We start from the raw sequence: 24,615 nt of genomic DNA, 5'->3' as shown, positions 1-24,615 counted from the left end.
TAATACACTATGCTATATAAAATATATATATTAGTAACACATGGTCCAATTTACAAATTTAGATAATAAAGAGGGTGCGAATTAAAATAAGGGGGAAATTTTTAGTAGTATCTAATAAAAAGAAAGAGAATGATTTAGGTTGATTAAAGTATGTCGAAAAAAACATAGAATTATTACAAGGTATAATATAAACTATTATACAAAGTATAGCCTAGTGTTATTGGAGGTAGGATACAAAATGTTAAAACATTGTGAAATAACTATGCCAATTTTTACATAACTAGTATGTAAATGAAACTTCCTAAATAATAGTAGATATAAAGAAATGATAAACCCAAGATTAATTGTCTATTGCTAGTAAACCAATTGTTAGTAGAGTTCTACTAGTATGAGAGTTAGTGAAAACCAAGGGAGCAATTGTAAACCATAATGTATAAATATTATAAAGTACCTTATATATAAATATTATAAAATACCTTATATATAAACGATTATGATCATACTTAATACAAATTAGCCATTAATGAATATCAAAGCAAGAAAAATAGTTAATTAAACAATATCATGATTGACATCAATAAATTGCTTTAGAAACACAAATTAATATCATTACAAAAAACTATTAGAAGTCCATAAGATTACAAGAGAATAGTAGTGTTTAATAATAGTAGAAAGGAGAATGAGAATTAGTGTAAGGGAGCAATTGTATGTATAAATATTTAAAAATACCTTGTAACTTAAATGATTATGATTAATATAATCATTGATACATAAAAAAGTATGCATAATCGTTAGTTAATCAACATCACGGTATATAATCAATAAATTGTTAGCAAGGCAATCTGAATTAACATCATTAATGGTTACAAAAAACGATTAGAAGTCTATAAGGTAGAGCTTAATATTAGCAATAAACTTACGCTGGGATTTAACAGATTAAGAAAAGTAAAAAGCGCGAGTAAATTAACATAGGATTAGGAAGCTGGCGCAACCTGAGAAGAGGCCATCGAAAGCACTCAGAGACGTTTAGGGTGATTACATCTCAAGGCAGAGGGGAGTTGGTTGGATTAATGTTAGAGACTAATTATGATTAGAAGGTTTAATGCATGTTGTTAACGTATAATTGGTACTCTTCAAATTGCCACAAGGTCTATTTTTAACTATCGTTTAAAATTATTAATACATGGATTAAATCAATATCGCCGACCTCATTACATAACGAAGGATACGTTAAAAATAGTGGGTAAAGTTTATTATGCACAAGATAAGATGGGGTTTATTAACCTATATGACTATTATTTTATCAAATGGTTCCATAGCTATACATTACCTAATTATATAATATTTTGGGAGGTTTAATACTTATTATTAATTTATATAATATTTTGGGAGGTTTAATACTAATTATTAATATTCCATAGCTATACATTACCTAACTATATAATATTTTGGCAGGTTTAATACTAATTATTAATTTATAATAAAAATAAAAATAATTCAGTATAGTATGAAATATTACCTAAAAAATAAATCCAACAAGGTAAAAACAAATATTATTCCTAATCAATATTTATTATGTGATACAAATAAACCCATGAGTGGATCCAATAATGTGAACCAATAACAAGGGAAATGAGGAGTAGATTATTAACGAAAAAATTATATCATTTCAAAGGATCATTCAAGTTTAATGAAAAATATTCAACCCACAACTAATATGTAACAGGATTATGTGTATCTAAGAAATAAACTTAGTGGGTTTAGGATATTATACTTAAATTATCCTTTTATTACAACTATCACTAGATAAAGTTTATCATGGTTGCATAATAAATACGATCCACCATGCATTATACAAGTATCAAACTATATGTTGCAAGAGTCAAGAATAAGGGAAAACAATTGTAGTGTTTAGTCAGCCATACATCATACAAGAAAAAAGATGGTTATGTGGTTACACATGTATACTTGCAAAATAACAGTACTATTAAGAGAAATTAGCTAGGATTCCAACTGTATATACAGGCATGAAGAGATTATAGAGTGAAATGTTCCAAAGTCGTCATTACTCTTCCATCAATGATATGAGTTTCTGCACAACGATCCAAATATTAACATACATGATTATTAATTAGAAAATGAGGCACAAATTATGCCAGTTTTAAGATTAGTTGTGTGTGTGTGTTTATTATTGTGTATGTGTGTGTTTGTGTATAAGGGAGAGAGAGAGAGAGAGTGTGTGTGTGTGTACTTACAAAATGAGGTAAATATGTGTGAGTGTGTGTATATATATTTGAGTGTGTGCATAGGGGTGAGTGTGTGCATAGGGGTGAGTGTGTGTTTAGATTTACCATTAATAAAGAGAAAATTGAATTGTGTGTGTGTGTTCAAGCTATTTGCATTTTCAACAACAACAAGGGAGTTGGGTGGCAATTGTCAACCACTAGACAAACCCCACATCACCCTTGGCAATGACCTCACCATGCCAAATGCAAAATTGCCTCGTCATTGAGAGACACCTATAATATTTTTGGGGCCTCAAGGTGGGCATGTGTGTGTGCGCTTGTGAACGAAGGTGGCCGGAGTGGCTTTGATCCACTCTTATACGAGCATCATAGTGTACTCTTATACGAGCATCATAGTGTCTTGGATTGCATTCATCACTCAATAATAAAAAATCTACGCTTCCATGAATTATTTCTCATGTAGGTTTTTTTCCTTAAAAAATCTGATGTATATTGCTAATGTGATTTCACTTCATAATTAAAAGCTATATAAGTTCTCCATGAAGTGAGTGTAGGCAGGCCTACGGATTCCCAAGCTTCCAAGAACATGATGTTATATTCTAGATTTGGATGGATAATAACTTGCTTTAGTTTCATACTTTCCTTTGTGGGAAATTCAAACCATAACCTTGGTGGTGCAAGTGATTTTAATGAAAGTCCCCATATTGTGTGAGAATAATCTACTATTAGCATTCATGTATTATTTGGTGTAGGAGTCTAAGTAGTAGAGGCATTGTTGTAGGTTCCTATTTCACTTGGTGGAGCTAGATATCTTATTACAATCATTGATGGCTTTGCTTGATGATCATGGGTCTTTCTTGTAAAAGAAACATTCAAAGAAAGTTTGGAATTGTCTAAAAACCAAAATAGTCATAGATTGAAATATTTTTAGGGGAAGAAGGAAGGAGGAGAGGAGCTGCGAGGGGGGGAGGGGGAGATGGGACGGGGCGGGTTGGGGTGGTGGTGGTGGTGGTGGGGAGGGGGGGTGTGAGGTGGGATTTCTTTCCGAAGGGACATGGTGCCTTGAGGGTATGCTAGCCCGCCCCGAATAGTTTGCCTGCCCTCCCCTTGCACCTCCTCCCCATATAGAGGCAAACTATTCAGGGTGGGCTAGTAGACCCTCAGGAGGCAAACTATTCGGGGCGGGCTAGCATACCCTCAAGGCACCATGTCCCTTCGGATAGAAATCCCACCACTCACACAGGGGGGGAGATGGGACGTGTGTGTGTGTGTGTGTGTGTGTGTGTGTGTGTGTGTGTGTGTCTATCTTCTTCTCATTATCTGAGAGTTGGTTGTTTGTGTTCGTATGTGCAAGTGTTCACACATGCATGCATGAGTGTGTGTGTTTGTGTGTTTTGTGTGTGTGTGTGTGTGTGTGTGTGTGTGTGTGTGTGTGTGATATATATATATATATATATATATATATATATATATATATATATATATATATATATATATATATATATATATAGGAAAACATAGGCCCAATTTCATTGATGCTTCAAGGTATGTTTCTTCTATTTTTGTTATATATAGTTGTGTGCACACTTGAATTAACCTTTAAATTTACAAAACTTACCAAGAACATTCCCTAGATATTCCTTTCTTTTTTAAGGATGAATTTGTTTATTTTGTGTACCATCCTAATCAAGATGCTAGGGGAAAGAAAATTAAAAATTTGACACAAAAAGTACATTTGAGACAATGATTATCGGCATGTTAGTGCAGTGGTTAGAATGGAGTTCAAGAGTCCCCAAGTGTGGGTCAGAATCTCCCCTATATGAGTGAGGGCATGTGTGTGTGGGAGATAACATGTATACTTTCTACTTTCAAGATATATATATAACTAAATATCGATTATGTTATTTTTTTAATAAGATGCGAACATTTTGTTACTTTTTTTCAGAATCCCCTTTCAACGGATGCACTACCCGCATTGCACCACTCACACACACCACGGATGTCAGGGTTTGTACCCAGGTCCATTCATTTAGGTAGCGTAGAGTAAGGACAGAAGTTCATCTACAAAGTGCCCTTTGTTATCCATGATTATGTATTTATTTTTTAATGTAATTTCACACCTATAGGTTTGATTCTACTATCTCTTTGTAGCAATTCCAATGGTGTTGAGAGCTTAGGTGACTATTTCTAGAATTTTTCTTAACTCAATAAGGTAAAGCCTAGAGAAACTGGTGGGCTTAAAAGGTTGCAAGAGAAAATCCAACACTATTCATGCTCTCATAGTAGCTTGTTAACCCATTCCTAGGGTTAACAAGAGCTACCACCATTATCTTACATCAAGGAGTCAAGGTAGATGCACCAAAGGGTCATACATTCAAGATATGAAGCAATGGTGTCCAAATCTACAACTTGGATAGGCGCCCGTAATGGTCCGATGGAATACTTAAGGCGATTCTCGCTTCAAGAGCATGTGGTAGCATGTAAGATGAAGTCCCAAGTGATGTACTTCATGGATATATTATGAGAGTAGTCATTGTAATAGCATTAGGCCTCTTATGAGCCTAAAGTGCCCGGTTGGCCACAATTTAAGTGTGTGAACAGTTATGGCCATGTATATAAGTGAATTTCTCTCATAATACAACGTACTCTCCCATTGTGCAATTGAGTCTTGCTCTTGCTAATCCTCTTACTAATCTCTCTCTAATGCATGCTAGTGAGTGTGTGTGAGTGATGTGAGGTGAGAGGAGGGACGAGTACCCGCAATGCAATGCGGCAGTCTGACAACATTCGCGAGAAGTGTGGTGGATTTCTTCTCAAGGATTTGTAGAGCTTGGAGACCTCAAAGGTTACGAGCTCGGCCATTGGAAAGATCCTCGACAGTCACCAGGTAATCTCGTATTGGATGTGTTTCAAGGAGGGTTAGGGTGAGCCATAACAATGCTACCAAAAAGAGCTTGATATAGGCTCTCCTTCGCCATCATGTAAATGTGTTTACACAACTGCATAGTTGCCAACTAACTTTTTGGGTGAGGGGATGGGGAGATGAAAGACTCCCTACCCATGAGAATGGGTGGGGGAAATATCTTCAAATTTTCAAGATTTTACCTTTTTTTGGTTTCCATCAAGTGTGTTAAGAACCTAAGGTCCTTTTCCAAAGATTCTAGGCAAAAATGCCTCCATGGCACATAGAAACCATAGACTAGAAGACTCCCTAGCATGGTCATACGAGATCTTAAAATACATGAAACCATAGACTAGAAAACTTCCTAGCATGGTCACAAAGATCTTAAAATACATGAAAAAGGCTTTTGCATATAAATAAATATAGATTGTGTGTGCGCGCGTGCGTGCGTGTTCGTGTTCGTGTTCGTGTTCGTGTTCGTGTTCGTGTTCGTGTTCGTGTTCGTGTTCGTGTTCGTGTTCGTGTGAGAGTGTTTATATATATTTTCAAGCTATATGCAATTTTTACCAAGAGGGTTAGGAATTATCAAAACCACTAGAAAACCCCCATTGTGGTTGTTGGTATCCCCATTTAGCAATGGCATCGACATGCCAAATGCAAAATCACCTACTACTGATGCGTGTGTGCTTGTGAACTAAGGCCATAGTAGCTAGTTCTTTGTTCTTGTAGAGAGTGCTTCACTCCACTGTTATATGAGCATCATCATGTATTGGATTGCACTAGTATTAATCGCAAAAATCTACACTTCCACAAATTATTGCTAATGTACATTTTTTCCTCAAAAAAATCCGTTGTATATTGTTAACAACTAAAAGCTATATAAGTTTTACATGAAGCAAGGCTGGGCATGAGCTTCCAAAAACCTGATGTTATGTTTTGGATTTAGATGGATAATAGCTTGCTTTAGTTTCATACCTTCCTTAGTGGAAAATACAAGCCAACCAAGGAGTCAAGTAAAATTGCTAAAGTTGAGCTCTAGCTATTTATGATAATAGAGGAGATATGTGCAAAGGCGGACCAATTAACTTCTTTTCATGGATCTTGGATCATTGACATGGAGCATCTCGACATATGACCAAAATCAAAAGGATTGGTACACGTCTCTACATGACATACCATCATGGTAGTGGTAAGGAATAACATAGCCAAGGGCATATACTCACTCTCTCTCTCTCTCTCTCTCTCTCTCTCTCTCTCTCTCTCTCTCTCTCGCTTCAAAGAATGATGTTTCTAAGACACGTTTAGATGTCCTCTATGTGCCAAATATAAAAAGGAATCTCCTCTCAGTTGGCGAACATCATTAACCATGACCTGAAGGTTCAATTGATCAAGATAGTGTAGTCAGCATATTTCTCTGCCCAAACTAATATATGGGTACATGAGTAGGCTCTGGGATCAGAGATTTGGGTGCCTGAGTTAGGTGGAACAATCTGTATACGAGCTTTTAGACTTCTTTGCCCAGGACAATATGGTTACACGAGTAGGCTCTGGCATGGGAAATTTGGGCACTTGAGGTATGCAATCTTGAAGGAGGTGCAGAAAGCTAATATTGTGGAGAAGTTAATATTGTGGAGAGGCTATACCAAAGTTTTAGAGAAGGTAGATGTATGCGAAGCTTGTATGTTTAAACACGTGAATATGAGAGATTTGGGCACTTGAGTATGCAATCTTGAAGGAGGTGTAGAAAACTGATATTGTGGAGAGGCTATACCAAAGATTCAAAGAAGCCAAATGCATGTGAAGCTTGTATGTTTAAACACGTGAACATGAGGGAGAACACCCTTCCCCTTGTCCATTGGGTCCCACATCCCCTTGTCAAGGGATGCTTGTGGATTTGCCTTAAAAATGCAATAAACTAGGTAGGATTGTTTGTGCAAACTTGTGTATGATCCTAAGCACTTATCTATATGAAACCTTCTAAGAAACATCTCATATCTATTGAATATTTACAAGGGTAACCTAGGATCAACATTGGGATTTGAAATCAAATCCTTCCCTTATATGAGGTCTAGTGGACAATTGCCACCAACTCCTTGTTGAAAATTGCACGCATGCATGCACAGGCACGCGCACACACACACAAACCTGAAAGCTTTTTCAAAAGATGGTTGTGCAAGAGCCACAAAACCACTTCAAGTTGTCCATGGTAATGTTTATGGTCCCATAAAGACCATTTCACTTGGTGGAGCTAGATATCTTGTTACAATCATTGATGGCTTTTCTAGATGCTCATGGGTCTTTCAATGTTCAAAGAAATTTTGGCATTGGCTAAAAACCAAACTAGTCATAGATTGAAAGCCTTTTACAATGATAAGGAGGTGAGGGGAAGAACGAGAGGGGGGGGGGGGGGGGGGGAGGGGGAATGGGATTTGTTTCACATGCCTTCAAAAAGTATGCAAAGCAAAGGGAACCAAGCATCAATGTTTTATAGCTCATTGGAGAGAGAGAGAGAGAGAGAGAGAGAGAGAGAGATTTATAGGGGAAACTCTAATTGAACGGTTTGAATGGAAAGAGAGAAATCCAAGCAAAGTTCCCATGGTTAAGAAAGTTGTTGCATTACAGAGAAAATGAGGTAAACATGTATGTATATATATATATATATATATTCACACACACACGTGTGTGTGTGCATGTGTGTGTGTGTGTGTGTGTGTGTATTTATAAGGTAAACTCTTATTTTAATCAAAAGGATTTAATGGAAAGAGAAGATCCAAGCAAAGTTCCCATGGTTAAGGAAGTTGTTGCACTACAGAGAAAATGAGGTAAACATGTATGTATGTGTGTGTGTGTGTGTGTGTGTGTGTGTATCTTTTCATTATCTAAGAGTTGTTAAGGAAGTTGTTGCACTTCAGAGAAAATGAGGTAAACATGTATGTATATATATGTGTGTGTGTGTGTGTGTGTGTGTGTGTGTGTGTGTGTGTGTGTGTCTTCTCATTATCTAAGTGTTTGTATGGGCGGCGTATGTGCTTGTGTGTGTGAGAGAGAGATGTTTATAGGAAAAAATATGTTATTTCAGTGAAACTGCAAGATATGTGTGCACTGTGCATGCACGAGTTAACCTTTAAATTTATCTAAACTTACCAAGAACATTCCCTGAAGAATATATATTACCTTCTTTTTAACGGATGAATTCATTTATTTTATATGTGTGTGTGTGTGTGTGTGTGTGTGTGTGTGTGTCTTCTCATTATCTAAGTGTTTGTATGGGCGGCGTGTGTGCTTGTGTGTGTGTGAGAGAGAGATGTTTATAGGAAAAAATATGTTATTTCAGTGAAACTGCAAGATATGTGTGCAATGTGCATGCACGAGTTAACCTTTAAATTTTTCTAAACTTACCAAGAACATTCCCTGAATAATATATATTACCTTCTTTTTAACGGATGAATTCATTTATTTTATGTACCATCCTAATCAAAGAGCAAAATTTTGACATCCGTGGATGGGTTCAAATCTCTCCTCAATGACTGAGTGCTGATAAGCTCGGACCACAGACTGGATAACTTCTGGTGGACTTTGGATCTTCCAAAACAGACCAAAGCAGAGTTCTCAGAGATGACCTTTGGCAGCTTAATATCCATAGGACATGGACTCAATGCGAGATCAACCTACGACCTCCATGAAAACTGCTAGAAGAGAATAGGGCAACTCTCCACCCGACCACCGGATATAGGAACCATACCTAGCTAAAATAGCCCTGGCCGTCCACACATGTCCGGACTCCCCTGAGCCACCCAACTCCCCCTAGTCCTACCCGTGTCCTGACACTCAAGCTCACACTCATGTATCCAAAATGAGAGACCGCTTCATCATATGCCCATAGAGGAGGCTTATTGAGATGTATAGACAGGCCAAGAGTGGATCTCAAATGGGAGCATAGAGAGCTCCAGATGTATATCCTTGTTTCCCCCTAAAAGTGCTATAATTCTCTTCTGAGAGTACCATTACCATGCACATTTTACCAGTGACCTGCTCATATAGTGTCATAGTGACCCATGTCACAAGCTCTTCCACATGTAGCTGCCTTGGTCTACTTGCTTAGTTGCTGTCTTTCTGTGTGCAGCTGTGCTTTTTCAAGAATCAAGACTCACTGCCTATGCCTATGAACCTAATGCACATAGAGGGCCACACATCTCTAGACCTCGTCCTCATAACTCTCCACAGAGGACTAAACCCCAGTCAATGACATGCTCCTATTGAGGACGAGTCTGTATAGAGACCATTTTCTCACATTGACAGGAGAGGTTGCCCAGATACTAAGGGATCCACCTACCACATGCATTGAGGATTTGTATGGAACAGCCCTGTTTCATCGCACATATTGCTCGTAAAGATGAATCTCACCAGGAAACATAAAGAGCTCCAGACATGCACGGTATAATGACATGCTCCTATTGAGGACGAGTCTGTATAGAGACCATTTTCTCACATTGACAGGAGAGGTTGCCCAGATACTAAGGGATCCACCTACCACATGCATTGAGGATTTGTATGGAACAGCCCTGTTTCATCGCACATATTGCTCGTAAAGATGAATCTCACCAGGAAACATAAAGAGCTCCAGACATGCACGGTATGCAGTACAGAGGACGTGGAAACAAAGGAACATGCTTTATTGCATTGTTCAGCACACTATGAGATTTGAGGGTGATATCATTGTTTGTTGAGGGAGGTTGTTGAGGGAGGATTCAGCCCTCTATGGGGAGTCGTGGAGTAGGTTCATAGGAATAGGGAGCAAAGCACAGCTGCAAGCAAGGAGACAGCAACCAAACACTCCTTATTTCTTTCTTGGTCAACGTAGGTTGAAAGAGCCACATGACACACCAGCCATCGAGACCGCTCAGTTAGAGGTCGAATACGAGAAATCTTCAAGAGTCCACAGGGGGCAGCAACCACCCAGAGAGCTCCATAGACATTTGGAGGGTTCACACTCTAGGCCCTCAAAAGATGAGATCCTTTGCACCCTTTGTAACCCTATTCCTTTGACACGGAGTGAGCTTGCAGCCTTGCCAGAGGAGCCAGAATGCACTAGTAGATCATACTTATATATATACCTAAATGAATCCAGGAACATGCCCAAATTCACCTTACAAGAATGTGCAATTTATAACCTCATGGTAGTCATCCACAAGACAATAGACCATCAACTCTATTGAGTTTCTGTCCAAGCTCCGGAGATACAGGGCAGACTCAGCCATAATGAGGCCTAGCACTAGGGATCATACTTCTATAAAAATCATTCAACATATCATTTCTTTGTTGCAACAGCATTTAGGGGAGGCTTTAGGCATCTTATATTACAGATTGTATACATTGTACTTAGTCTCATAGGCAGAGGAAAGCTCACTAGACTATAAACTCCATCATGTATAGTGCAGACTGCAGAAGGGTTGACAAAAGGTAGGCTCGACTGAGCCCGAGTGCCGATGAAGCTCATTTTTCTTGAAATGCTCCTCAATTACTTCACAAAAGGAAAAATATAATTTCTGTTTTGCCCCTGTACACAGTACTACCCCTCATTTTTAATTTACATGTAAGGAAAACTTTGAATGCAGTGGGGGGTGAAAGTAAAAGATGGAACAATTAAAAGTTGATAGAGGAAGCTATTCCACTGGATTCATACCTTAAACCTTAATATATGTCTCATCCTTTTCTTCACACACAGTAAAAACTAGCATGAAAAAGCAGCTGGTTTTAAGTAAACTGCCGTTTTGCAATCTCCATCTTCATCAGGAGCTCCTTGATCTCTGCCTCCATTCTGATCTTCATCTTTTGGAAGTCATGCTGGGCACTCTCAAGTGCTTGTAACTCCTCAAACCGCTGGCGCTGCCTCTCCTCAGCTTCACTGAGCCTCAGCTTTGAGTACTTGCAGGCATAATCCTCATCAATCTTCTCACGCTTGACAGATATGATGCGTTGAAGTCCACCGGCCTCTTGGCGAGCTTCATCTGCACGCACTTGAAACATCTTTGCTTCTGCTTGCTTAATCCTTACAACGCTCTCGATGTCTTCGATCTCAGCCTTTTTGCGAGCTCGGTCATACTGCAGCTCGGCTGCTTCGGTCCTCTTTTCCTCCAGATTGCGGTCATAGGTCTGAAGAACCACACGTGCTTTGTCCAAATCCACCAGTTTGTTGCCACCACTAGAAGTGGCCTTGGGCATAGCAGGATCTGCCATGTGATCGGAAGCATCATTTGACTTGAAGGAAGAAGGCTTTTTGTTGGGTCCAGTGCAAGCTCCATCAAGCTCAGCATTTCCCTCTGCATCAAAACATCAATAATAGTCAAATAGACATCTCTTAATTTAATCCACATGCAAAAAAAAAAAAAATCACCTGTCATTTTATTAACATTTACCACTAGCAAATTGCAGTTCATACATGACTTTTTTCTAATAAGAGTTTCACTTTATGCTTGAACATATCCTACATACTCAAAGCTCTTGAAGATCTCTCCTTGACCCTACCTCATAGCCGTGAAGAGAGCTGAAGCTACAGTAGAGAGTGAGAAGTCCCAATTTTCTCAAACAGGGCTTCTAACCCAAGATCTCCTCAAACGCAAGCACAGAGGTGAAGATTCAAACACTGGCAAACAAAGTGATGAAATATCCATGGAGCAGGTAGGGATCACCTCCATGGTGATTAAGGATGTTAAGGCGCTGTGCAAAGTGCAATTCTGAAAATCCTGGTCATGAATGAGTACAGCAAGTATGCAGCACGCTACCCATTCTTTACCACCAGCCACCCCACAACATGCCCACAGGACAGGTCACAGCCTTACACATGGCACGTCTCTTTGGGCTTCAGAATAGGGTACCAAACATTCAGGACAAGTGCATAGTTGTTTATACTGGACTAGGGAAAGCTTTGAAAATACACACATCTAGGTCAATCGTTACACTTCACACCTCACCAATTGATTGATCAAGAAGAAGCATTTGACTATGAAGTCTATAATCTCGCAGTTGGAATTATGTAAGACACATTTCATACACTATTGTAGGACCATAAGGATATGGGGAGTACTCTAGAGTCTAAGCAACTACTATCACCTCCCAACCAAGAGCTACTGATCCACTTCCGGCGGCCTGCGTCCGATGCGGCCACCCTATGGAGACACAGAGACACTGCCTTTGGGACTGCCCTCAGGCACAGCAGATTTGGCTGCGGATGCTGCGTATTCTGGCCCCCCTCTCTCCAGAGGGTATGTTTACGTGGGGTGCCGCTGCTTGGTCGACTTCGTCAGGGCCTGCTATGGGCTATGAGATGGAGCAGGGCAGTCAGGCCATCAGATTTATTAGGGGCCAGCCTCGCCTGGTTCCGGCACCGGATTTCTCGTCCGCCAGCTGGACACAGGGGAGGGATTTACGATGGGAGCTCCTCAGCAGCCTCACCATCTGGTTCACCTGGAGGGCCCGGTGCTTTACGGCCTTTGAGGGGAGATTAGAGCCACCAGCAGAGACTGTTCGGGGGATTTGGCAGGAGTTGATCCACACCCTGCGAGGACAGTACGACCGCATCCGGGGAGACTCGGATGAGGCGATCTTACGGCGCCAGGCCTTTCATACCACTTGGCGCTGCGGCCCGTTCTACACCCTACACACGGGATCCCCCCGTTGGCACTACAGGCCACCTGTTTGGCTCTTTCCCCCCCCCATTGTATGATTTAGCCGCTCAGTCCTTTAGACTGATGCTTGTATTTTGCAGCACCTAGGGAGAGTCTCCCGGGCTGCCATGATGTATTCACTGCTCTTCTCTCTGTTAGGAGCAGGAGAGATCTCTTTTGTAGCCCTTCGGGCGTTTTTTACATAACTATTGAAAGGATCTTTTCTCGGAAAAAAAAAAAAGAGCTACTGATCCAAATGGGCACTGTTTACAGGTTCAAGCTATATTAATGATACATCCACAATCAACATGTGAGACTGCCAATCCCGTGTGTCCTATACCACAGCAAACCTCCCTAGAGAGGGCCTTGCACACATAAGCAAAGAAGAAAGCAAAAGAAGCAGTGAAGAAAGATTGGGCTGAACAAACTTGCGATGGTGAAAGATAGTAGGGGATTTCAATGAATAAATAATAGAGAGATCTCCAACTCGGGGTAAGCCTCGGCACTCTATGGTTGAGCATGGAGCTAGATGCTGGTGCATCAGTTTGGATAGCTTACTTCATGTGGTTTCTGGAAGGCAAGGTTTTAACCTGGGGTTGACACCAAGAGACTGAACTCCTTGGGTGTGTTGAATAACATAATCTATTGGAGCATGTAGTCATGGTAGAGTGATTCCTTGAGAAGTAAGCGAGACTTCAGTACAAATGATATCCCATGCTATTGTATCATGCACCCAGTTTTTTGGATAATATGATTTACATCAGGGAAAAGTGTGAAATCTAGTAGGACTCGTGGCCTTTAGAATGGGCTACTCCATGACTTGGGGAGCTTTTCAAGCCAGAATTTGAGTACAAGTTGGAACAATATTGGTTCTCTAAGGGCAAGTTAATTAATGTTAATTCTTAAGCCACAAATTGATTAAGGACAGGAAAACCCTATTATGGCTAGGTGGATGACACAATGTTCTCAAATCAGCCCCGAGACATCCATTGGAAACAAAGGATGCAGGTGTTGAAATACATCCGAGGTACACTTGGGTACGGTATCACCTACACCTCACGCAAGACACTCGATTTTTGAGACTCAAATTGGGCAAGAGATTATGATAGCAAGACGTTAGTTTTTGGTTATTGTTTTTCGCTTGGGGCTTGAGTTACCCCTTGGATTAGTAAGAAGCACCCTACAGTGGCACTTTCTTTCTACAGATGCCAAGTACAATAGGCAACACACTTTGCTTGATGTGAAGCAGTTTGGTTAATGTCACGTGCAAGTGTACAAGGGCATGGCATCATCAAGCTTTAATCAGGATCTTCCAATACAAAGACTTCCGCTACATATCACATTGGTATCAGATTCAGATTGTCCACACACACCGTATCCTAGTGTGGGGGTATCCTTAGATGGTCAGATTGCGTTCCGGCACGACCACCGACTTCAGCATCATGTCTACAGAAGAGAGTACTCATCAGCCGGAAGACATCTCCCCCGAAGGAGACCACGTTCTTCCGCCTACAGCAGACACCATAGCTCTTCTGAGAGCTCAGAACCAGCTGCTCATGGAGCGTCTCCAACTCTTGGAGGCAGCAGCAGCAAGCCCTTCTCCGCCTCCAGCAGCACCCGACTACATCTCTCTCTTCTTTTAGATGGAACAACAAAGGAGAGAGAACGAGGCCCGAAGGAAAGAAAAAAAGCAAAAAGACGGGACTATGAGGAAGCCCAACGCATGATCGACAAAGACCGGCGTCAGGCTGAACTTGCCGCTCGGGAACACCAACGTGAGCTTGATCGAGAACGTATGTTACTCGAGCACCAACGGGAAAAGGAGGCCATACACTTGAGGTATCAGTAGCTCTCCTCAGTCTCCCCAGTCATAGGTGTCACCAGCCAGCAGTCCGCAGCAGCATCAACCACCATCATTCGCAGTCAACCAAACTTCAGTAAGTATGATGGTAAGTGCGATCATTCATCAGTTAATCAATTTATTCATCAGTTTAATGCTCATTTTCCATTAGCTAGGATTATCACAGACCCACAAGATAAAGTCCACTTAGCGGCTCCCCATCTTGCTAGCGAGGCAGTCACTTGGTAGCAGCATTGGTCTAGTATTCATACAGACCAAGCCACAGGTGTCACAGCCTTTGACTGGGACATCTTTGTCCATGACCTGAAGACCAAATTTCTCCCGCCCCAGTACATGACCAGTCTGAAAGATGAGTTCTATGAAGTCAGACAAAACGGATCCCTAGTGCTTCAGTTTTCCGATAAGGTTATTACTTTAGCACAACAGTTAGGGTTATCTGCGCAGGCTAAGATGGAGCAATTCATTCGTGGATTGGACTACATTCGGTTCACAGTTCGTAACTTTGAACCAAGTACATATGACCGGGCTCTGACTCTCGCTCAGAATAAAGAAATGAAGTTGAACGGGGGCAAGCACAAGCAGTCATCTCCATCCAGTACCAAACCCCAGCAGCAACAATCAGCTGCAATGACAGGGAAAGGTGACGCTTCTTCTAAAGATGCTAAGAAGGATGGCAATAATAGCTCGAGTTCAGGGGGTAAGAAAGATAAAGAATCTAAACCTAAGAAAAGCCCCGATGAAAAGGCTAAAGCACGCATTTTTGGAGGTTATCTTCCTCCAGAGGAGCAAAGGAAGTACCAGTCAAAAAATAGATGTTTTTTCTGTCATATTATAGGGCATGGTAAGAAGGATTGCCACAAATGGCAAGCGGCACAAGCCACCAAAGCTCCTTCTGGCACAGTTGCCACAACCTCCCCAGCTCCTCCAGCCCCGCCTACTACCTCAAATGTAGTTCAACTTTTACCTTCTATGCATCCTATGCCATCCGTGGTATTTGATGCTAAGCAGGAGGGTGAGAGCGATGCTGCTCAGAAGAGCCTCATCCAAGCTTATGGCTCTCAACAGGGCCAACAGTTTGTAGTCCTTTTCGATATGGGTAAGTTCTGAAGATGCCATCTCTCCCCAGTTGGCTAATAAATTGAACTGCACATTAGTCCCATATCATCTGGATGTGGACGGGTTTACACCTGGTCTTCGCACCCACATTTCCCAGAAGGCACAGCAATTTGCCTTTGAAGTTCAGAAGGCCTCATTTCAACGAGATTTCATCGTCTCACCTCTATTGGGGTGTGACATGATCTTAGGAATTCAGTGGTTCCGTCAGTATGAGCCTATTCCCGTTTGGGGACAGGACACTTTTATTATTTGTAAAGGTTTTCCTGAGCCTGTCATGATTCGTGGGGATAGAAGCATTCTTGGCATCCCATTGATTTCGCATCTCCAGGCCAGACGAGCTATCCGCAAGGGAGCAGAAGGAGCACTCCTTTATGTTCGTGCTCAAACAGCCCCTCCCTCATTAGTAGCATCCGTTACATCTTCAGTCCCTCAGTTAGCAGACCTCCTATCCAAACATCAGGACATTATGCTTAGGGACGATCTCCCGCCCAATCTCCCACCCTGAGGACCATCACATTGATTTGGTCCCTGGATCAGATCCTCCTAGCACGTTTACCTATTGTCTTTCCAAGACTTTAGAGAGCGAGTTAGAAAAGCAGTTATCTAGGCTTCTCCGAGCCGGATTCATTCGGCCTTCTTCCTCCCCATTTGCTGCACCTATCCTATTTGTCCAAAAGCAGGACAAGTCTGCACGCCTTTGTATAGACTACAGGGCATTAAACAAACTCACTATCAAGAATAAGTTTCCTATGCCAAGGATAGAGTACATTTTGGAGCATTTAGACGGTGCTGAGTTTTTCACTAAGATCGACCTCAAGAGTGGTTTACCATCAGGTCCGCATTTTTGAAGCTTACACTCCAAAAACAGCTTTTCGGACAGAGCGTGGTCACTACGAGTTCGTAGTCTTGCCTTTTGGGCTTACAAATGCACCCGCAACCTTCAATAAGATGATGTCTAGGATTTTCGCAGTCCACATTAGGAAGTGTGTTTTCATATTCCTTGATGACATACTAGTCTTCTCAGCCACTGCTACGGAGCAGCATGAGAAAGATGTGGAGAAAGTCTTGCAACTTTTGCGAGATAATCAGCTCTACATAAACGCCAAAAAGTCTGTCTTTGGTGTTAAGGAAGTTCAGTATTTAGACTACATCATCAGTTCCGATGGGATTAGACTGGATCCATCAAAGGTTCGGGAGATCTTAGATTGGGATATTCCTAAGACCGTTCAAGAAATCCGCTCATTCGTAGGTCTTTGTCAGGCCTATAGTACCCATGTCCATCAATTTTCCAACCTTGCAGCACCTCTTACCGACTTGTTCAAGGGGGTGAAGACTCGCAAGCAGAAAGTCTCAGTTACAGGCAAGGCGCTTGATGCATTCCGTGCACTCCAGAAAGCTGCCTCAGAAGCACCTGTATTAAAGTTAACATCATGGGACGAACCTTTCGAGGTCATCACCGATGCCAGCAATGTAGCCATAGGTACAGTCCTCCAGCAGGACAATAGACCCGTGGCATATTACAGTAGAAAGTTGGATGTCACCGAAAAGAATTATTCGATACATGACAAAGAGCTTTTGGGTGTGATCACAACGCTCAAACATTGGAAGCCCTTTCTTTATGGACAGGCTTTCACAGTGAAAACAGGCCACTAAGCACTTAAGTGGCTTCAGACTATGCAAAGTGCCCAATGGAGTGATCGACAAGCTAGGTGGAGTCAAATCTTCCAACAATTTGGAGGTATGATTGAATACATCCCTGGTAAGCATAACCCAGTAGCAGATGCTCTTAGTCGAAAGTCCAACATCCAGGCAGTCCAAGAATCTACCATTCTCGAGATCACGGGGAAGGACTTAGATAGTATGAAAGACTAATATGTCGACTCCCCTGAGTTTGGTACTGAATACAGTTTGGCCCTCAATTATGAGCCTGGCCACTATTCAGTACAGAACGGTTGGTTGTTCTACAAGAACCGTCTCTGTGTTACTTGGGAAAAGCGTTCCGCTCTTCTCCACGATGCCCATGACTCCTTAGTTGGAGGACATAGGGATATCAACAGTATCCTCGAGAAATTAGAACGGTCCTTTTATTGGCCAAAGATGAGGCGTGATGTCTATGCACATGTTCAAGCCTGTAAGATTTGTCAAAAAGTCAAGGTTCCCCATACACAGAAAGCAGGTTTACTTCAACCTTTGCCTATCCCCGACGGACCTTTCATCGATATATCTATGGACTTTGTAGGGCCTCTACCAGCATCCACTGGATCCCGTAACACTCAATGTTTTACCATTGTGGATCGCTTTAGTAAATTCTGCATGCTCATCCCATGCAAGCATACCGCCACAGCCGAGAACGTAGCCCGTTTGTTTCTCAAGCATTGGTATCCAGTTTGTAGTTTGCCTGGCACCATAACATCATATAGAGATTCCAAGTTCATCTCGCATTTCTGGAGGGCATTATTTGAAAACTTCGGAACTAAGTTGCAGTTGTCTAGTGCATTCCATCCACAGACAGATGGTCAAACAGAAATTTATAACCAGTTGGCCTTTGATGTTCTCAAGTCATACTGTCATGACCAGCAGTCCAAATGGGAACATTATCTTCCAAAGGTCCAAGCTATCTTGAACGACACTCATTCATCTAGTGTCGGACAGACTCCATATGAAGCAGCCTTTTGGTCGCCGTTTTTCTTCTCTTTTGACAAGAATGGTGTCTCCATCTTTAGAGGCTAATAAAACCACGGAAGCATTTTCCGAGATCATTGAGTCAATCAAGAAACCGCTTGACCAAAGCTCAGGAAGCATATAGCAAACAGGCGAATAAGTCTAGACGAGATGTCCACTTCAAGGAAGCAAATTGGGTCTATTTGCGTATCATGAAACAGAGATTGAAACAAGTGGACAAACGTTGTCCCAAGCTTTCACTCCATAGTTTTGGCCCTTTTCCAATAGTTAAGAAGTTAAGTGATGTAAGACTGACTGCTAAGATGTCTACTATGCAAGCCATGTGCAACCCTATATGCTGTGCAAGTATGCAAATGGATGGGTTACTAATGCATGCCTAAGGGAAAATCCCTAAGGATGGCCTGCAAGATTTTGAGAACTGTGTTTAACTGTGAGGAAGCGATTAACATGATGTCTGTCTGAATGACTGATGGAATGAAAATGATCTAAGGCTAGTTACCCTGTAACGCTCTGATACCAATGTGATGTGCAGCGGATGTCTTTGTATTGGAAGATCCTAATTAATGCTTGATGATGCCATGCCACTTGTACACCTGATGGGTGTGCACGTGACAGTTAAGGAGGGACATGGGTCTGGCTCAAGAGCATCCAACCGAGTTGTTGAGTGACAATCAAAGTTGCATGGCAATTGTGAAGAACCCGATCAGTTCTATCCATTTGGACTAGTCGTAGGGTGGCCAACCTCCAGTACAACTAACCCTGGATACTATATATAGACTAGTTCTGCAGTCCTCATTTCATATTGAGATCATTCAGATTAGATCTATGTTCACGATAGCAGTGCACCCTTGTATGTGCATGACATCTTCTGTCTAGATCGCCATCTAAGCTCCTTGCCAAAGCACACAGGGGTGGGCAGACGCCATCAGTTTGTAACTTTGGTTTGCAACAGTGATTCAGCATATCCTCCATATCTCTTGCTTCAACTTCTTTGTCTTGTGATTAAGTTCCGCTTGGTGTAATTTCTTAATGGCTATATCCATTTCAACAAATTGTAAATAATTTGTACCATTTTGATCTCATAGACTAGATTTTGGCCCCCCGCCAACAATAATTCTTTCTACACCCACCTACAGCACAAGGGTGCTAACCAAAAATTAAACAAGCTAAATACAAAGACCGTTTTCTAACCGGTACTGCATGCTAACTAACAGGAAAGTTTGGACTACTAACACCTACAACAAACATGCCTCCATACACACTCCACATATCATAAGCTCACTCCACAGTTGCACTCAAGTTTTATCATAGCTTACAAAAAACCTGTCCATTTCTTGCACAAGAAGGCAGAAAAATATGTCAAGCTTTTGGTCAAACAAACATGAAATCTTACCATTAAAGAATCGCAACATGCTCCTGCAAACTTCTGCAGCATCAACTTTGTTTTCAAGCTTTTGCAGCATCTGTTCAGCTTTCCAACATAACTGCTTTCCTCTCATATCTTCACTTCCATGAAAGATCCTCCGAACACAATCCAACTCCTTTGCAAGAGTTTCGGCACCCCAGACCTCAGCACATTTATGGAATACTTCCTTTACAAACCCAAACAACTCTGACTTGTGATCACACGCAACACAATGGTACTGCATCTCCGTAGTGCCAGTTGCACTTTGAGTGGGTGCAATGTGAGACCTCCTTAAGCCACAATCTGTGTGACACCAATGGAGGCAGACATCGCAACCGACCCAGCGACAGGTGTTGTTATCCGAATCAAACTTAAAACATACAACACACATGCACTCATGGCAAAAGCCACTTTTCTTAGAGCAGATCCTGCATACACATCCACCCACAGGCAATGACTGCTGGCAAGCTATGTTCCGACACCTAGTCTGCAAGAAGATGTCTATAAGAGCCTTGTAAGTCTGTGGCTTAGACCCCTCCTGAACAAAAGCTTGCATCCCAGTCTTCAAAGCAACAAGAATCTCCAACTGTGTTTGATGTGCATGCAAGAGAGTATCCTCTGTCAAATCCATCCTTCTTCGTATGTTTTCTTGTAGAGTTATGAACTCTTCTCGTTTCTCAAAGCTACCTAACATCCCCTTTGCCAAGCCTTTCAGACCCTCAAGAAAGCTGTCTGGTAACTCCTGTAGCTTCTGTGCCATGACTGCAACTGGTTCTGTTGCAATCTCATGCAGCCCAATTTTCTCGCTAAGTACATTTCTTTCCCCTATTACAGTATCATTTTCTACAGAGCTAAATCTCTTGGCATTGGATGCAGGGGGATCTACCAACCGCTCCCTGCCCTGCAATGCATTAGGTTCTGAGCGGGTTTCTCCAGACATAGCTTGCTGTTTTGATGCCAACCAGGCCTTCTGTTGGCGGACCCTCTCCATTAGATCCTTGTGTGCAGCAGCTTGCCTTCCAGATCCTTCAAGGTCTTGCGAGCTTGAATCTAAGATCTTTGGGGCTTCTTGAAATCTCTGTCCAAATTGGTGACTCCTTTGTGAAACATGGTTGCTTCCTGAGCTTCTGTTACTCCCTGTAACAGAAGGAAAGCCTTGATGCAGGTTGCCATTCTGTAGAATTCGTTGATAGAGAGGAATTCCACGTTTATGCTTGGACCTATCCTGTGACAAGCTCGTAACTGTATGCATTCCATTGGACATTTGTTCATTACCACTCAAAGCTGGCCAGCTCCTATGAGACATCTGTTCAGTGCCTTGAGATATTTGCCTGCTTCCACCACAAGAAAGCTCCTGGTTTTCCAAAGAAGTGCAATTAAGGGAACAGCTGGGATTGTGGATAAAAGACTGCGACTGTGAGAAAGAAAAGGAGGTGGTGAAGCCATCTGAATTAGTGTGGGTCTGAGACTGAGAAAAATTCTGAGTCTGGGTCTGGGTGTGCGTTAGCGACTGAAAACTCCTCTCTGGCTCTGGAGGACCTGCCAAACATGGAGGGTTAGAATCCGCTGCTGCAGTTGATGTTCCCGGAAGTGCCAAAGAAAGCTGTAGGGACTCTATCTTTAACTTCTTCTGCTTGTGGCCAGAATGCTGACTTGATTCCTCACCAGAGCCTCCCAAATGCTGCCCAATCATTCTTGCTTCCAAGTTGTGAACTCTCTCTATCTGTTTCCCATTCTGCTCTTTCAATTTACTTTGGCTCCCTAGTGTATGCCCCTTTAGCTCAGAGCTTTCACCCTGAGCTCCATCTTCAACCGGTTTTGTAAAAAGGGACAGTGTCAACTCTCTGGTTGAATCATGGCCTTTGGCTGCAGAGCTTAGGTTCCAACTCTTTGCCTCTGTTTTTGCATCTAGCAAGTCAAATTTTAACCCTCCTTTTGAGCTGTTACCTATCTCCAAGACTTTGGTGGTAGAGGCAGCCATGTTTTGGCGCTGCAGCTGCAGGTTGACCGTGTCTTTCCCCGCTGTAACAACCACCTGTTCTTCTTTCCTCTCTGGTGACGATGTCTCCCCATGATCACATTTATTCTTAATCTCATCCCGAACTCCATGGCTTTCATCCCCATTTCTATTTGGCTGAATTTCCACTTCAGGAAGCACGCCTTTGCAAGTTTCCTCTCCCTTTGTGGCATGAATGGGGGCTGCACAATTTTGGCTGTCATCCTCCTCCGCCTCTCCAGTGTCTACTGTTTTTTGTTCAGCAAAGTTGATGGTATCCAACTCATTCTGTTTTTCCATAGCATAAGCTTCCGGCTCCAGTTCACCCTCTTCCATATCACTCTTATCCCCATGGTTGGAAACTGAATACCGAGTTTGCTCCTTGTCGAAAGGCCTCTCGTTTGACTGAACTACCGCAACATCCACATTCCTAGGAAAAGATTCTGCATCATCTTTTGCTTCATCCATGGCCTCACCCTCCACATCACCTTCATTCACTGCCCCTTCCTTCTTAACAGCCACATCAAAGTCCGACTTTTCAGCTGAGTAGGCCGTGTGCCTGTCCGCCTTTCCAAGTTCATTACCATAAACATGTCGTTGGTTGGCTTTACTGGCAAGCTCCTCTCGCCTTCCTCTATCCCTGTCTGACCTAGCCCTCTTTGAAATGCGGAAGAAAGTGATAGGAGGACTTCTCGCTCTCCAAGCTTCTTCGTGAGACCCATTGGCCTCGGGCCAATGCTCTTCTTCAATTGCATCTTCTCCCCCTCCACGAGATCTTGAGGTAAAGCTCCTGTTCCAAGACCTTGTATCAGTCTCAGCTGAGCTAGCTCCCTGCTCCTTGTGCTTTTCTTCTTCCTTGATGGAGCGAAATTTTGATTTTGGCGAGGTGACATCCATGTCATCCAAATCCCTGACCCACCTTTCTCTTCCAAATGTTTTCCTGGGTGAAGAAAGCCTAAGCTTCTCCATCCCATCCTTCTCCCTGGGAGACGATCTAGGCGTCCTGGTGCAATCCTTCTCCAGTCCAAAATCTTTTCTTGGAGACCCTCTTATCGCTCCATCTCTGTCTGAACCACCAGACCTCCGTGGAGAAAAATTGAAAAAATCCCTGCCATCTCTTTTTGTAAAACCAAAGCCTTTGCCAGAGGAGGGGCTTTTGCAAGCATCACCATGTTCTGGGCTAGATGAGCCTCGCCTCCTGAACTCCCCGCCGTCACGCCTCTCTTTGTCATGCCCCTTCCTAGCTTTGTAAGCTGCATAGTCACTCTCGTCCTGCAGGGGAGAGCTGCTGATACCTTCCGAGACCTCATGCCTGTGGGGATCTACTCCATGGTTGCTCCTCCTGCTAGAAGGTCTCCCTCCTGTCTCCAGACTCTCTCTGTCATGATTTCTGGAAGGAGTTCTCGAGCCACCACCGCCATCGGCACCACTCCTCGTAGATCTGTATCTCTCTGTCTGGGTGTCACGGTGTCTCTCCGAGCGCTCAAAGCCAAAAGATCTTCTGAGCGAGCTTCTGCCTCTGTCAGAGCTCTCGAGGAGGGCATCACCGCCTTCCTTATCAGAGCTGCAAGCGCCATAGCTTCTTCTGACGAGATCTCGGGCAACGTCACTTTTGTCCTTGCAGTCAGGGAGATGCTTGGGAGCAGGCGATTTGGCTCGGTCGAGACCAGAGGGATGGCGCTGGAGGTCGGTATGGCGACTGCGGGGCCGGTCCTTGGGGCAGTGGGAGGGGCTACTGCTACAGGAGTCCATGAGAAGGGGGGGGGGGGAGGGGAGGCAGAAGGACCTTCAAAGAAGAGGTGGGGAGGGGACAGAGAGGGAGAGAGAGAGAGAGACAGAGGGGGGGAGAGAGAGGTGCTTCATGGAAAGGAAGCTATAGCCATGCTTTGCCTGGTCCTCAGCTTTGGCTATGGCTATGGCTATGGCTATGGCTATGGCAAGGGCAAGTTTTTACTGCCTACAGGCGGTATATTAGTCAACGCAACCACAAGAACATACCCGTCAACGCCCAAAGTTGAAAATTAAAAACAACGTTCAACGTGGTCTCCCTTCCACGTCATCCAGGCGTCTCCATCCTTTTTGGCCCCTCCACGTCACATTTTACTCCACGTCACACTTTTCATCCTTTATTCTGCCCACAAGCCTCGAATTAGAGTGGGTACAAAAACTCCAACGCAAGTACTCTTGCATTCTAGGCCTCTCACGTGGTCATCTCATCGTGAAGGTTCCCATCCCTCTTCGTCAAGAATCGAATGTGTTTTGCCCCACAAGTTGCCTCTTCCACAAGTATCTGTGTGTTCATGTGTTTCGCTCCACACGACGTTGCATGCAATTCCCTCCATCATCCCATTCAATCGATAAAGTGCCACCAACTACACCCACACACACACAAAATCAACTCGTATCACAAAAACGACTTGTAGCAGCTGATACTTCAACTTCCTCAAAAGGATGTGGAGTCATATAAATGTGCATTGTGTATGTGTGTATAACACGAGCAGCTTGTAATGGTTAATAATTGTTGACCTGTGCTTCGCACATATATAATTCCCCGCTTGATATTTTTCAAATTCCTAGAGTACTAAGAGCTACCCCTCCTCGAACCTTCAAACTGTGTCCCGAACTTCCAAATTCTTGCCATGTGGCAACTTCGTGAAACTCTTCCTTTATATAATATATAGAGAGATATGGAGAAGATGTAGATTGATATAATTGTATGTTTTGTACAGCTTGCATGCACACC

General features: G+C 42.7%; 1 protein-coding gene across 1 annotated transcript; it reads right to left on the bottom strand.

The window, feature by feature from the left end:
• Positions 1-10,644: 10,644 nt before the first annotated feature.
• On the bottom strand, positions 10,645-23,872 carry LOC147623926 (uncharacterized). The gene is made up of 2 exons (XM_086820558.1): positions 19,865-23,872; positions 10,645-11,468 (listed from the first exon to the last, which is right to left on the bottom strand). The coding sequence occupies exons 1-2, from the start codon at positions 23,622-23,624 to the stop codon at positions 10,903-10,905; spliced, it is 4,326 nt and encodes a 1,441-aa protein (XP_086676684.1). The 5' UTR covers positions 23,625-23,872; the 3' UTR covers positions 10,645-10,902.
• Positions 23,873-24,615: the final 743 nt, after the last annotated feature.

The sequence above is a fragment of the Cibotium barometz genome, chromosome 26 (genome assembly GCF_041138505.1).
Source record: "Cibotium barometz isolate CiBa-2024 chromosome 26, ASM4113850v1, whole genome shotgun sequence".
In the NCBI taxonomy this organism is placed as follows: domain Eukaryota; kingdom Viridiplantae; phylum Streptophyta; class Polypodiopsida; order Cyatheales; family Cibotiaceae; genus Cibotium; species Cibotium barometz.
This window is presented reverse-complemented; position numbering and strand designations above follow the sequence as displayed.

Coding starts and splice junctions, on each gene's coding strand:
- LOC147623926 (XM_086820558.1), bottom strand. CDS start 23,624: ATGGACTCCTGTAGCAGTAGCCCCTCCCACTGCCCCAAGGACCGGCCC. Junction 11,469..19,864: donor CATGTTGCGATTCTTTAATG/GTAAGATTTCAT, acceptor GTTTTGATGCAG/AGGGAAATGCTGAGCTTGAT.